The sequence below is a fragment of the Otolemur garnettii genome, unplaced genomic scaffold (genome assembly GCF_000181295.1).
Source record: "Otolemur garnettii isolate 467f Iridium unplaced genomic scaffold, OtoGar3 scaffold00038, whole genome shotgun sequence".
In the NCBI taxonomy this organism is placed as follows: domain Eukaryota; kingdom Metazoa; phylum Chordata; class Mammalia; order Primates; family Galagidae; genus Otolemur; species Otolemur garnettii.
This window is the reverse complement of record NW_003852433.1, coordinates 13,581,410-13,596,357: the sequence shown is the minus strand read 5'-3', so window position 1 is coordinate 13,596,357 and position 14,948 is coordinate 13,581,410. Positions and strand designations below refer to the sequence as shown.

At 50.6% G+C, this 14,948-nt stretch overlaps 1 protein-coding gene across 3 annotated transcripts in view; it reads right to left on the bottom strand.

Moving 5' to 3' along the window:
- TBX5 (T-box 5) overlaps nucleotides 1–14,082 on the bottom strand; it is a 50,496-nt gene extending 36,414 nt beyond the window's left edge. Inside the window, exons 1-6 of one of the 3 annotated variants that reach the window (XM_003789948.2) lie at nucleotides 13,464–14,082; nucleotides 9,411–9,595; nucleotides 7,627–7,721; nucleotides 5,378–5,497; nucleotides 4,424–4,571; nucleotides 724–876 (exon numbers count right to left, since the gene is read on the bottom strand). In XM_003789948.2, the coding sequence (XP_003789996.1) occupies nucleotides 724–876; nucleotides 4,424–4,571; nucleotides 5,378–5,497; nucleotides 7,627–7,721; nucleotides 9,411–9,557 (663 nt within the window). In that variant the 5' untranslated portion in view covers nucleotides 9,558–9,595; nucleotides 13,464–14,082. Of the gene's footprint in view, nucleotides 1–723; nucleotides 877–4,423; nucleotides 4,572–5,377; nucleotides 5,498–7,626; nucleotides 7,722–9,410; nucleotides 9,596–11,243; nucleotides 11,800–13,463 lie in introns of those variants that run through there. The other 2 variants (XM_003789947.2, XM_003789949.2) reach the window with 2 other exon arrangements.
- Nucleotides 14,083–14,948: the final 866 nt, after the last annotated feature.

The following is a 14,948-nucleotide window of genomic DNA, read 5'->3' as shown; positions in this document are numbered from 1 at the left end:
AACCTGGAAATGCCAAAATCAGAGCCCAGATTTTGAACAACATGGGTCTGACATATACACAATCTATCTGGCAACAGTCCCACCTCTACACCAAGCTGCAGCCACCTTCTCCCAAACAGTTTATGTGTTCTGAGCGCTTCACAACTCCCCTCCCCAGAGTCGTCTAAGTCCTGGGACTGCCAATGGCATGGGTAGGCTACTCTATTTTTGTTTTAACAAGGCAAACTTTGCTTGTGAATGTGGTCTGGGGTCAGCAGTTACTGAAACAATTAGGAAGGCATCCAGAAAGTCCAAGCCCAGCAGCTTTGCCACGTGCCTAGCTGCCAGTAGAAATATATCTAAAAGGTAGAGTGAAGGAAAGAAACTGACCCAAACAGAAAAGGTGGCCCCAAATAGAGTCCCTACCAGAGCAGAGAGCTATGCAATAAGGTGACCTATCTTCCTATTAAGCAATGGGCACTGCCTTCTTATGTTGAGAGTGTGGCCATCTATGGTTTGACAGGCATGCTTCTAACTGGGTTGTGCGCGTATGTTCACCAAGCCAGTGAATTAGCACAAACAGCAATAATCATAATCCTTAGGCTGAAGTTTTGTCCCCTGGGATGGAAGTTTGTGCCCACTTTGCTAGAATCCTTAAAGCATGACGTTCTAGCAGGAAACCCCTGCAGATTCGTACAAAAGAGCACGCAGCCCCAGGCGCTGGTTCCTGGGTGTGGCACTTACCTTGTGGTTCTGGTAGGAAGTGACCGCAATAAACGCAGTCTCAGGAAAGACGTGAGTGCAGAACGCTGTATTTTTTGAGCCAAATCCATTATTTTCATCCGCTTTCACGATGTGTAATCTGGGCTGGTATTTGTGCATGGAATTTAGAATAATCTAAAAACAATAAAGAAAATGAGATTGGAGAAAAATCAAAACTCTCTTTGTTTCCAGATAAAATCCTGCTCCCCACCCCCCTCAAATTAGCCTCATTACAGAGGCTCTCGAAAAATAGATTTTCCCCTCCTGTTTTGAAAAGGAGCCAGTGATTTCATTAAAAAGAAACATTTCAAAAATGACAATTTCCAACCAAAAAAGCCAAGGTAATATTCCAGGAATCTACCCAAGGCACACAGGGCAGTAAATCAGAATTCTTAATAAAGTTTGCTTAATAAATTAACTCCCTGCGTTAGGCCACTTCCCACCCCCAACAAGAGCTGAACAAGTCTGGAGCAAGGAATCAGAGTTAGGGGAAGCCTGGGCGGTAATTTTGGAATGGGGAAAGGAGGGAGAAACAAACAAATAAATACACGTACAAATAACCCTTCACCCCCCCCAAAAAAAACAACCCCTAATGGGTGAGAGGGGAGAGACTAAATATTTGCAAAACTGGAAGAAAATCACCAGTTCACTCATGGCCTTTCCCTGAGACTCTGGGTGGGTGAATAGACTTCAAATCTTGGCTCTTTGTTTGGAGAACAAGCAAAGTGGAGTTAATAAAAAAAAAAAGTATATGAGGGGGTGTCTGGCCTCAAAGGGTGGGGAGATGTGGGGAGGAAGCACCTGCCCCCCACATCCACCCATCAAAGAAGGGGTGGGTTTCCCAGGAGGCTCCCTTTCCCCAACTTTACCAACATTTCAGGGGTTACAGGCAGAATTATCTCCACGTTTGGCCCCAGACAGAACTGCTCCATCTGCTTTTGGGGGGGAATAATCTCTTTCTCCTTCCTTCCTATCTTTTCTCTTGTTAGGGGAGTGCCGGGGACAAGCCAGGTCTTAACTGCTGCGGCCCTGCTGTTGTTATTACAACCACCGGTATCATTTTTAGGAGGACCTCGGGGCTGCACGTTCTTGCTGGAGCCAGGACTATTCACAGGAAAAGTGGGTTTGTCGCTCTGGTGACGCCTGGTTGGGAGACTCCCGGGAGGCGGTTAACTCTGATATTTACCAAAATGCTCTGATAGTACCCACCGAATAGGGGGTCCGCTGCGTTTAAGGGCCTGAAAATCTGAGCTTTTCCCCCAGGACCGCAACCTGGAGCGGCCAGAGGTTGTCTCAGTGTCTTTGATTATTTGCATCGATGACCCTGGGGCAGGATTCTGGGACCAACTCTTGAGACCCGAGCTGGGGGAGGGGAGCAGCTGCCAGCCGGGGGAGGGGAGAGAAGCTCGCAGCCTAGGGGCTGCCCGACCCCGGGCGGCCCGTACGGCTCTAATCTCCGGCCGCCGTGGCCCGGCCGCCGATAGCGACGCCGACCGGGGCGGCGTGGCGACAGAGAGACGCAGTGGGGCCCCGCCGGCAGCTACAGCCCCCCGGCCGACGCGGCCATCCTCCCGGCTTAGCCAAATTGCTTTGACGGCTGGGGACAGTGTGGAGACATCAGCGCGAGGACGATCTAATGGGTCCTAATTTCATTAGGGCGGCTCTGGATTAAAAATCTGGAGTTTGGGGTGGAAATTCGCCATCAGCTGGGGCAGTTCCATGCAGCTTCAAACACCTGAAATTTGCAGGGTGCTCCGTGAATTTGGTGACAGGGTTAGGAGGAGCTGAAAAGAGGCTAGGCACAGTCCCACTCTCCAGACCCGAGGTTCCATCCAGGCCCTTGCAAGGGTTCCGCCCTCCGGAAGGAAGCCCCTGCGAGATGCATGTGGGACCTTTACAAAATGATCCTATTTTTCCCTGGTGCTTCACGCTAAAGTATATGTTGAGTACCAGCACATGCACTCCAAACCTGGGTGGCCAATGCCCACAACAGCCCCATGCATCAGCTGGGAAGCATAAGCACAAAGGATGCTGAGTGCTGAACAGGTCTATGCAGCAAGAATGTTTTCTGCCCCTCTTGGGAGCACAGGAAGGGAATGGGACTTTCTTATCTTTGCCATCCACATGCTGAGAGCCACATTAAGCCATCAGTGGAGAGCCCAGAGGTCCTCTTCCCACCCCAGATCCCAGTGGGTTCAGTGCTTTAGCCCTAAGACCCCAAGGGAGCAAAGTTCTCTTGAGGACCTTCACAAATGGTCCTTCCTCTTCGCCAAATCCATTCCCATGCAGTCCCTTCCATAGCTGTTGCAGATATGCACCCCTTGCTCAAGACATGGCAAAGAACACAACATCACATAGCCTAACTGGGGGACATGTGTCTGCTGCTCTTCTGCGGAGGATTCTGGTGGGACAGGGAACAACTTCTGGAATTAGAGAGAAATAGTCTCAAATCTCTGTTGCTCAGCACAACCTGTATGACATTGGCCAACTCACTTCACCTCCTCTGGACTCTCCTTTGCAAAGACTGTACCTTTCTGTCCTCCTCTCTAGGCGGCCATGAAGATCAAATGCCCTAAGATGAATGAGCCCACTTGCATGGAGGAATCCCCAAGCTGAAGGTTCTAAGGGCCGGATTCAGAGACTATATCCAGGTCTGGTGATTAATTATTTCCAACAAAATGATTTAGGGACATTTTTCCCCAAATCCGAAAAACGAAGTTTTGTTCTCTGTTTTTCTTTAGGGGAAGAGAGGTAATAACCTACTGAGAATCCAGTAAAAGCTACACATTTTCTTGGCGAGGAGTTGTGAGGAACTGCTGCTTATTGAACATTTCACATTCAGTTTCAGGGAATTCATCAGGCCCCCCTCTCTGGACAATCCAGACTCCAGGATTAGGCTGATGGCTTGGGTTTACTTGCTCTGGGTACGGTGTGGGGAAGGAGAAGTCTGGATGTTTAAAAAAAAAAACAAACTGGAACCTGTGAGCTCAGGCATAAAAAAAAATCTGCTCTAGAGTATCAAGCTAAAAAGAGCACTGTCAACAGACTTCTCCTTTTGTGGGCTTACTCCCCATCCGTAAGAGAGAGGGCTGATGACTTGGGTTCTCCTCCCACCTGGGACATCCCAGTAACAAGGCAAGACTTGGAAGGGGGTAGGAACTATATATGGCTCCCACTGTGGTCCGGCCTCTGTACAGTCTGCATGGTTATTTGCTGGACTGGGGGGGGGGGGTCCATGTTTTCAGTGAGACTGAAACAGCCTTCCACCCCTAGCCTTGGATTGGGTTCACCGGCCCTGGTGTCCAGGCCTGGAATGAGCAGTTTTAGTTACTCAGGAAGGCCTGCAGGACTGCAGAGGAGCAGACATCTGACTAGGAGAACAGTGGAGACTGAGGAGGACATAAAGAAGAAAAAGCCAATGGAAAGCCAAATTAATAGGTGAAAGAAATAAGAGAAAAGGAAAGAGAGGAGAAAAGAGAAAGGAGAAGACACGGGAAGAGGAAGGAAGTCCAGTTCAAGAAAACAGAGGAAGAAAGAGACCAAAAAAGAACAAAATGGACCAAAAAAAAAAAAAAAATGGGGAGGTGCACTTGAGTGCAGGGAGCCAAAAACAGAAACCCAGTGAGAAGAAGGGGGACGGAGGAGAGCGGCAAGAGGCAGTACTCCTGGGGGCAGTACTCACATGCCCAAATGGGTCCAGGTGGTTGTTGGTGAGCTTGAGTTTCTGGAAGGAGACAAGCTGCCGCATCCAGTGTGCCCCGGTGGCTGGGGAGTCCGGGTGCACGTACAGGCGACCAGGCATGGCAGGCTCCGCTTTGCCGGTCACAGACCTAGACCAAGGAGAGGTGTGACCAGAGTTTCAGCACCTTCAGCGTCGCCCAGAGGTAGCACACTGAGGCAAGATCAATCGGTACATGCACCCACTGCAGGTTGCTGAGTCTGGAAATGGCCTGACCCTCCTCCAGTCTTCCTTAGGCAACTGCAATCCCAGCTACCCCAGAGTCCCTGGTGCCAGGGTCCAGGCAACCAACCTCTCAGCCCCATTTCTTTCTTCTTACACCTATTCCTCCCCCAGGGCCACAGCTGCCTGGGGCCTTGTAGCCTCTTATGCTGCCCACAAACAATAAATAGGCAGGTTTCTAAAGTTCAAGATATACAGTAAGTCTTGAAAACTCCTTGAGGACTTCCAAAAGGAGGTTTCCTTGTCAGACTTCTGCACTGTTGGCAGCGTGGGAGCAATCACCCAAGGAATGGGCCTCTCCTGTCCTGCTCGTTTAACTCAAATATCACGGGCGGACTTTGCAATTTCATAAAAGGCGTGTTCAAAGCAGGTTACTCATAAAACATAACTGTAAATGGTTTTATGCCCCCAGAAATACCTCAAGCATTTGGTAACAATACCCCTTTTAAAAATCCACAACCCATGGAGTGTAGCAATAGATACAGGCACCTCATTTCCTTAGAGCCTTAATTTTCTCATCTATAAAATGGGGGCAATGGCAGGAAGCAATGGAAAAGGCACACAGAAGCCTCTGGCACACAGTAAGAGCTCAAAAAAAATGTTTATTGGTTCCATTGGAAGGTGGGGGGTTCCATTTTCCTCCCTCCCCTTTCCATCTGCCACTCCAGCGCCTACCATTTATTATCTGCAAACTTGTATCTATGGTCATCAGCGGGAACAATGTCCATGAGGAGAATGTACTTCGTTTTGGGATTAAGGCCAGTCACCTTCACCTTGTAACTGGGAAACATCCTCCTAGGAGAGAGGGACAGAAGAAGAGAGGGAGACAGGAATCAATGCCAATGTTTTGAAAAGGGTCCACAAATCTTAATGCAAGAAACGAAACGGTTCTTCCAGAAACATGGAAAAGAAAATTGGCCCCGCTCCGCTCTCACCAAGATCCATCCCGGGTTTCCCGTGAAGTTGTGAGGAGGAGAAAGGCTCAAGGAGGAGAGAGAGAGCGCGGCAGGCGGGCAAATGGAGATATTGGAGGAAAATAGAAACAGGAGGCCTTTGCTTCTGGAGACCTGTTTTCAAAGAAGCCTGAAAGGGACCCCCATTTCAATTCTTGCTAAGTGCTCTTTTCAGAGCCAGACACCTACTATTTGGAGGGAGCGGAAGCTTACTAGGTACCAAGCTATCCGCCTTCTTGGTGCAATCAGGTGCTTCCGCCTGTCCCACCGCAGGGCGGCTGGACAAGTGTACACCAAGGTGTGTGCCCTAGGGATGCACACGCTTCGCGTCCTGGCTCTGGTCCTCTGCCCAGAGATGAGGGAAAGCTCTGGTTCCCAGTATAATCAGATGGGTGACACAGGTCTCTCCAAGGGGTTTATTCCTAAATGCCATACGATTTCTCCAAGAAGCCTGGCATTCTTCCTTTGAGGAGCTAAAATCATTGGCTTTCAGCAAAGAAATTCCAAATCCATCCGGATTTGATTTCAGAAAAAGTTGAGACCCGAACTAGCGGTCGTTAGAAAGCTGATGGCACAGAAGGGAACTGCGCCACAGACCGGGCTACCTCTCCGCATCCTGGCGCGAACTCCAAATTCCTATTCCGTTCTTGAAAAGTAAGCTCCAGAAAGCAAAGATTCTCAAGGTTGGCCTGAGAGGGAAGGACGCATTGCTGGATCTTGGCTGGCTCGGTGATGGCCGAAACGGGTGTACAGAGGCCTCGTTCAAGCCAGCTGAAGCCCTGTAGTGTTTATCTGCCTGAGCGAGCGCGCCTGGAGGTGGAGGCGCAGGAGACTCCGCAGGCCTTTTATAGTTAAATCCTCTCAGCTCAGGCTGGGGGAAGAAAGGAGCCTGGCTGTGTCTTTCCTTCCTGGGGGACTCAGAAGAGGACCGCAGTTCCTTGGTATAAACAGAATGAGCCTCCTCGTTCACTCAAGCCGTGGGCCGAGCAGGGAGCAGACATTGTTTAATTTTAAATAATAATAAATGTCACGGTTGTCAGTTTATTGAGGGAGTCTTCAGCTGGAGAACCAGGGGGTGTCTGGAAAGGCAGCTCCACTCTCCCCCTTCACACAATCGGTGGCTTGGGCCTACTGGCCGCTGGCTTCACACTATGCCTGCTCTGGGCAGACCTGGGCTTTGCACCCTTCAAGCCAATCCAGCACCCAACACCGCAGAGTTGTGGCGAGGTCTGGGCGCTTGTGCACACACCGACACACAGCTCTGCTCCACTCTCTCACCACCTCCCTCAGAATTCTAGCATTTCTAGCTAAAACTCCCCGCAATGGAGCTTTTAAGATGAACTCCAGGGCGAGTGTCTTGGCCAAGCTGCCGTGTTTATCGGTGTCTGTATATAGAGCCCCGCCGAGCCCCGGTTAAGTTTCAAAGGCTTCGCTTGCTTTCTATAAACACTGAAAGAGGTAGCAAAATGCGTTCAGCAATTCAGAGTTTGGCTATTGGGTGGGACCCTGGAACCACTCCAAGGTCAGAGAGGTTGGGGATGGGGGTGGGGAACAAGGTATCCAGTCCAAGACCTATGAAACCCAAAGCCCTTCTCAGGTCTGTTCTCTCTGCCTTTCTCTTCTCTCTTTCTCTCATTACTAATCCATGCAGATAGCATGGCCTCCCAGGCTCTTTAGTCTTTTTATATACGAGGTGGAAGAAATGCCCAGTTTCCGGAGTTGAACATTTGGAGTATTTCCCCTACTCTGCTGGAGATCAATGGGAGAATTTTCCTTGTACCTCTTTAAAGAAAATCAGGCCAAACAAAACATATTCCTCTCTCTTTCTCTTTCTCTTTTATTCTCTTCTCTTCTTTCTCTCTGTTCTTCCCCCTTTCCCCATGTCCCTTCTCTCTGTGCTCCAAAGCCATTTTTCTTCTTCGTGTTTCCCAGAGTTTCCCTGAGCTCCTTCTACACAACTCCTCGCCTCACCTTCCAGCCTTGGTTATGATCATCTCCGTGCCCACTTCATGGAATTTCAGCCACAGTTCTCTTTCATGGAGAAACACCTTGATTCCTTCCATGCCCTGCAGTAAGGAGACAAAAGTCACACCGAGCTCTGGCAGCAGAGGTTATTCTTTCACTAAATGCCTGTAAAACACAGAGAAGCCTGCTGGCTCTTCATGCCTGAATTCTGTGGGCTCAGGGTGGGAAAAGTGCCCCGGCCCATTGCAGAGCTCTCTGGGATCCGGAGCACCCGACAGCCTCTGCAAGGAATCCCTCTGTAGATGCAGTTCCAGAGGAGGTTTCTAGCAACCACTTGATCCCACAGTGGTGCGGTGTCTCCTAATGCCACCAACCACCAATGCAAGGCTACAGGAGAATCACCAGTTTTCAGAGTGCTACAGAATGTCAGTAGTAAAGGACCATGCTGAGGAAACATAGGGCCAATTTCAATCCACTTTAACCAAAATATAGTTGGAAAGGAAAATGCGATTCACTCTAGAAAACCCCACTCAAGATACTCTTATGTGGACACCTGGATACTCACACACAAAACATACAAATGTGGAAATATGTATATGCTGGCTTATTCTCGATCATGGTGGCTTCAAATATGAACATACATGAAATTTTAAACTTAAAAATGTTTATATGATCATATGTTCTCATAGTCCAGAACAAAAATGAAGTAATTCTCAATGTCTATATTAATAAACTTTCCTGACTCTCCCTACACTTAGCTCTGTTACCTTTGAGTTATTTTGACCACGGGGCAAGGCAGAAGCCATTTAACACTTCTTTCTGCTTTCTACTAAAAGTTATTTCACGAAACCGATGCAAATATAAATATATACACCAAGTCTTCGTTTTGAAATAATTTGCAACCATCTAGAAAGTGGCTTTGCTTTTTCTTAAAAGAAAAAGAAAGATTTCTGTAAGTTACCCAAACTTAAGCTCTCTGCCTCTGCACAAATATCCACACATTTTCTGGAAACAGGAAGGCAAAGGAGAGAAGCTACGAAAAAGTCAAGAAGGACGTTGAAATCCCAAGGAAAGGTCTTTGTTAAATTCAAGGATCTCTTCGGGTCAAGTCACCCGGCTCTGAGCCATGTGTCACCCTATTTAAAAATGATCCGAGTCAACAAGGGCCTCCTGGAGCACCCAATGTGCCCGCTGCGTTTAGGTCTCAGAGCGCAAGGCGAGGCTCCTCCCTCTGCTCAGGCACAGCTGGTAGCCAGGCGAGCCCGGGCCCCTCGTGCCCTCTCCGAACAGCCCTGTGCGCTCCCAGCGGCCGGTGAGGGCGGGCGCGCCAGCCCTCCAGGCCTCAACCGACCGCAAGACAAATGGTGCGGCGCGCGGGTCCAGGCGGCGGCGCGGAGGAGGCAGGCGGAGGCGAAGGCTAGGAAAGATCTGAAGAGGGGTCAAGCCATCGCTCATGCCCGCCTGAAGCGGCCGCTGACCCGACCCTTATTAAGACGCTTGGGGCCGATTCTACAACTAGTGCCGCAGGAAAGGAATTATTTGAGCATTAGTTGACCCCGAACAGCCAGATAATTGAGCTTTCTCCCACCATTTAAATAAATTTCAAAAATCCTCTGGCCATAAAGATAATCATCAAAATAAAGTGGATGAGATTATAGTGGTACCGGGGGAAACAGGTCAGAAAAAAGTAGAATTGAGTGAAAATAAAACGGAAAGGAGATAATAATGGGCAGTGGGAGTAGGCTTTTTTCCCCTTGATCCCCCTCGTATGTGTCCCCAGCTCTTCTTACCTGCTGGGTGAAGGCAGCCTGCGGAGACGACGGGGACTTGCTGGGGACCCCTAGTGCGCTCTCTGGTTTTGAATCACAGGGCAGGTCTTTTGAGTCAGGCTCCAGAGGCGTGTGCGCCAGGCCAAAGCCCTCGTCCGCGTCGGCCATGGTGCACCAGGCGCCCTGTGCCCAGGCGAGGTTCTGCTCTGAAGAGAAGCAGGGAGAGACGGAGAGCGAGAGAGAGGTTGGAGAGCTCAGTTCTAACAAGAGGGAGCTGTTTGGCCCCCAATTTCCAGCTGCCAGCACCTCCGTTCCCAAATGAAGGAGGCTGCTGAAGGTTCTATTATTATTGTCATTACTGTTACTTTATGACCACGGCAACCTCTTGCAAAAGACCCGCGTCAGACCCTGAGGAGGCGAAGCCCGCATCTCCTCTGTTCAGGCTCTCTGTGATAAGCAAGCTGCCAGTCAAATTTGTCTGGACTTCTGGAAGAGCCAATAAAGATAAGGCGTTGGTATTTTTGGAAGTCATTGGGTAGAAACCAAAAACAAAACAAAACAAAAACCTAGTGTCCTTTGGAGAATTTTTTTTTTTCTTGGTCAAATTACAGAGGACTCTTAGAGTGTCTTTTCTTAAACCTGACTAGAGGAATAGTTTTCTGCAGCAGGCCCATGTCTGAAATAACCCGCCTCTTGCAAAATCAAAAACATAGTTCGGGGGAAAATGTGCAGATTGAGACACTAGGTTCAAAAGAGAATTCGTGTATATCTTTTATCAATTACAGGCCTTAAAATTAAAAGTCCTTTAAAATTAAAAGTCCTTTCCTTTCCTCCAACCTTAAACACGATTTTTTACAAAATAAAAATAGCTGAACAGAAGACTCAATGAGGAAAGCAGCCATGCAATGTCTTCAGGGAGGTTTGAGACTGGGTGCCCCCCACCCCACAAATACTCTGCAGCTAGCTGGGGTGACAGGCATTTTGTCTAGCGACCAGGCCGAAGGGAGCTTCTCCGAGCTTCAGTCAGGCCTGATTCGCTGAAACTGAAGGCCCAGGCTGGGGCTTGGAGAGGACAAAACCAGGCTCAGACAAAACCTCGGCTACAGGCACTGAATCTACCACCTGGGTGCCCCGCAACGCTCGGAACCACCCAGGTTCTCGCAGGGTGTGAGGTAGTAACATGCAAACAGCTGCAGAATGATTCAAGGCAGGTCAAGGGAGCCTGTCTCCTGCTCTCTGATCCCCTTCCAATGTCCTCTCTGTTTTCAAACAGGAACCCCCAAAAATTAATTCAGAAGGATTTAAGAAACGAGCGCAAGCTGTGATCCCCAAAATTTGCCTATTAAGCAAAAGTCTGGATCCCACTCTGGTCTGCAGTGACTGGAGATCTAGAAACGAAGCCGAAAGAAGGACAGCTTCTGAGGCCCGACTCCTAAGCAGCATTCTTCACGTCGCCCTTGGGGTTTCGGGGAGGCAGTGATGTGAGCCCCGCAGCCTATTCACAACAAAAGAAAGCAGGGCTGGCGCCCCCATATGCTCCCATTCACCGCCGGCCACCGGGAGAAGCTCATCCGGCTCCCTTGCCTGCGTCCTGGGGAGCTCCGGGCTGGCGGAGGCGAACAAGATGAGGTTTGACAGAACCAGGCCGTGCGTCCTGAAACCTCAGAGCTGCTTCCCCAGCCGGGGCCGCCTCCCGAACTCCACTTGCTGAGGAGCTCCGGGCCGCACAAATTCTCTGCAAGACGGCTCTGCAGAGCGCAAGGCACGGCTGGGGTCCGCCATTCGCACCGCCCTCGGCCGACTCGGCCAGCCGGTCCCTCCCGAGCCTCCCGGGCCGTGCGCGGGGCCGGTTACCTCGCTCGGTGAAGCCGGTGCATTCACCACATCCCCCGTTGCTCCTAGCAGGGAAGCTGGCGGCGAGGCGGCGGTGCAGGCATGGTGGCTTCGGGTTTAGGCGGGGGACTGCTTGCCCAGACTAGCGGCTACTGCTGCCTACAGGGGCGCACCCACCGCTGGAGCCTCGGCTGCGACTGCCCACCTCCAACACACACCTCCTCCGCTTTGCGCTCGCTCTTCCTAAATATTTCCAAGTTGGCAAGCACCAGAAGGGCTCCAAAGAACAAAAAACAGCAGAGTGCACCGCCACCATATAATCTCAGTGTCCCGTTCCTCCCTAGCACCCCCAGGGAGGGTAAAATTGGAATACAAGAGGAGCCCTGTGAATGGTCGAAGTCCTTTCTGAGCGTTGCTTTCGGGTTACACTTCCTGAATTTGAGGTAAGAGTCTCAGCCTCTCTCTCTCTCTCTTTCTCTCTCTCTCTCTCCCTCTCTCTGAAATACAAGCCAACTCTGCTGAGCACAGTGACGTTAGGTTGCCTTGATGCTCACAAAGTACTGAAATCGCCTATCCAGTTAGCTCTGACTGCACTCTGCACACCTCTCTCTCTCCCCTTTTCTCCCTTCCCCCCACCTTTTCCAATAGATTTCCTAAACACTCAAATCCCTACAGTGACTCTCCAACTCAGAAACCAAGACCTGTGATCACCCTCCTCTCCACCTCGCTTCCAACCTCCATCCATCTCTGCTTCTCTGAGCAAGCGATGGCTGCAAAAACTCCAGTACAAATTGGTACAAATCATGGTAAACATGCTGGGTACTTGTGCCCATAACCTAATCTCCGTGACTCAGGCAGGGCAGTGCGGAGAACCAAGCCTGAATGCACTAGGTGAGCACACACACCCAGGGCCCCTACAGCCTCTGAGCCTCCTGCATTCTCCCTCCAATGCTGACCTCCAGCCAGAGCGCTTCCTGACCCCGCCTGGCCGGCGCTCGCTGCCCTGACATCTCCCCTCGTCCCCCACTCATCGCCCCCACTCTCCCATTCTCAAGGACTCTAGGATGAAGGCAGGATGAAGGTGGGTCAGGATGAGGGCTGAGATCAAAGTTGCCAAGAAATCTCTGTGGGCCCCCAGCCCCCACCCACTCGAGCCACCAGACCTCCCTTGCTCCAGGTGTACACAAGGCAGTGCCCAGTTTATTAAAATAATCAAACAGTCATTGGAGACTGGCGAGAGTTTTCTCCACTTGCTCCTTTCCCTGCCCTTCCCCTCTCTGAAATGTATTATTTTGAGGGTGGGTTGAAGAGGTCAATAAAAGCATAAACACAGTCAGCAGGTCTCAGTTTGAGTAGACCCAGATTGGGATATCAAGGTATTGGTGCTTAGAATCAATGTCAGGAGTCCTCTTCTGTTTCCCAGTTCGCCTCCTGTATCCCTTCACCCTGATCTTTTTTTGGGCTGTGATTAGAGACTTGGGCCTGAAAACCAAGGTCTGGAGAGATGAATGAAGGGAGGAGAAATGTCCCAGAGACCAGCAGTGGATATAACCCTGTACAGCTGCTCAGCTAAAATCCCAGGCCAGGCCATCTGCAATATGCCAAAGTGGATTGTCCAACCATAAACATGAAGCAACCAGGGAGAATACCAAACCTCCTACAGTTCTCACTCCACCTTCCAGGTTTGTTTTCAGACAGACCTTTGCCAAGTCAATTTATTTATTTGTAAAAACGCCCTCACCCTCCAAGTCAGCTCAGAAAGACTTTGGGTTTGCTAACAAGGCCACCCTAGGTCGAAGACAAAAAAAAAACAAATATGGCATCAGGATAGGCTTGAATCTCTATCTCTCTGGTAGAAGGAAGGGGAAATCCAGAAAGACCTCTCCAATCCCTTTAAATTCTCTGAGATTTGTGGATAAAATTAATTCCCATAAATAACCTGCAGAACCCTCCAGAGAGAGACGATCTGGACTCCTCCAAGTAACAGCCCAGCCAAATTTACTTAGTTCAGGGGGCTGAGATGGTTGAAGGACAACCATAGATCGGGATTTTTAAACCTTTGAGGAGAATCCATTTCTGCCAGGTGACTCACAAAGGCATTCTTACTTTGCTTAAAAAGTAGACACACCAGGGTGGGGAGTCAGCAGGACCAAGCTAGGGTGGGAAGCAAAGGAGTGGTGGGCAGGGAAAGTGGAAAGAGAAACTTATCCGCCCCCCCCCTTAGTTCTCCAGAGCACTCACCTCCAAAAATCCCACCTCTTCTTTGCAGTGTAGAAGCCAGGAGTGCTCCTGGCTGGGGAGGAGGGTTCAGGTGAAGACTTTGAAAAGAAGCCCCCAAAAGAGACCCCTGTAGGCCAGGCTTTCTTTCAGCCTCTGTCAAGACAGCGCCTCCCAGCTCGAAGTTGGTTTGTGGTCTCCGTCAAATTAAATATTACTGTTTATTACCAGGCATACCCCAATAAAATAAAGAGGCAACCAGGCGATACCGACTGTCTCACCAGCCGCTGCACCTATAGGACTTGGAGACGTCACGAGTCACGCAACCCGGCCGCACGCTGTCACGCTTGACTGGGGGGCAGCGGCAGGAGGTTAATTTCTCTACGTCTTCGTCTATCAGTCCCGGGTCTGAGCAGCCTCAAGTCTGGGACGCCTCGGCCCAGGAAATAAATAAAGAGATAAACAAACCCAGGACTCTCGGGGGGAATGGGGGTGGAGAACTTAAGACACAAATAAAGCCAAGATCGATTTTCTTAGGGAGGGGGAAAGGAGGGAGCAGCAGCTCGCCGCAGTCCACCCCAGACCCCGATTAGAAGGAAACCAAGTTGTTCTGGGGGAAATGAGATCTCTTGCAGGAGCCATGGGATTCTTATTATTTTAAAATTATCCCCCCGCCCAGGAGTAGGTCTTAGCAGATGAATATCGAGGCTCCACGTTAGCTGGTTTTGTATGGGACGGAATAACTCAGTGCTCGTTCTCAGACCTGCACAGAAATAATTACTGGGCCATCGTGAAGGCGAAACAAGACACGACATTCAGAGGGAGAGAGTTGTTCTCAGTGTTTCTTGCTGAGAGAAAGACCATTCTGCGATCGATCCCGAAGCTAAGTCCGGGAATGCAATTCATCCCAGAGTGGCCTGGCGGGGGGGCGGCGGGGTGCTAGTGGGTGGTGGAGTGGGGGTGGGGGTGGAAAAGGCTGATTTCTTCAGAGAAAAATTACAGCACGGCGGCCCGCAGAGAGAGACGAGGTACTTGGTTTTGCTTCCTAATAACGACAACTATTATTTTCAATCTCATCAATGGGCATAATTTCTAAGCAACCTTTGGCGCGCAGCTGGGAACCCAGTAGATTCAATTGCAAAACATACGGCATAGACGCCCCTGGCGGCGCCAAGAGAAGAGCTAGGCCTGCCCAGCGCACAGGCAGAGAGCACCCGGCCTTCGGGAAGGGTAAGTTCCTCGGCAAGGGGTCCAGGGGGAGCTGGACATCCGAATCTGGACTTGCCCCCTGCTTCGGGGTTCGATCCAGAGTTTCTCGCGCCCCCAGCCCCCAGGGCTTTCCGAAGCATGGCCTGGCTCCAGGCCTGGACTGGAGCGGCAGCGCAATGCGCAGGGACGCAGTCAGCCGAGCAGCTGTAGGAGCCAAGGTCAGGCCCGCGGGGAGAGCGCGGCCAATGGCTCTCAACGCCGGCCGTGGGCGCCAGGGCCAGACCGGCTGCTGACCCCGCT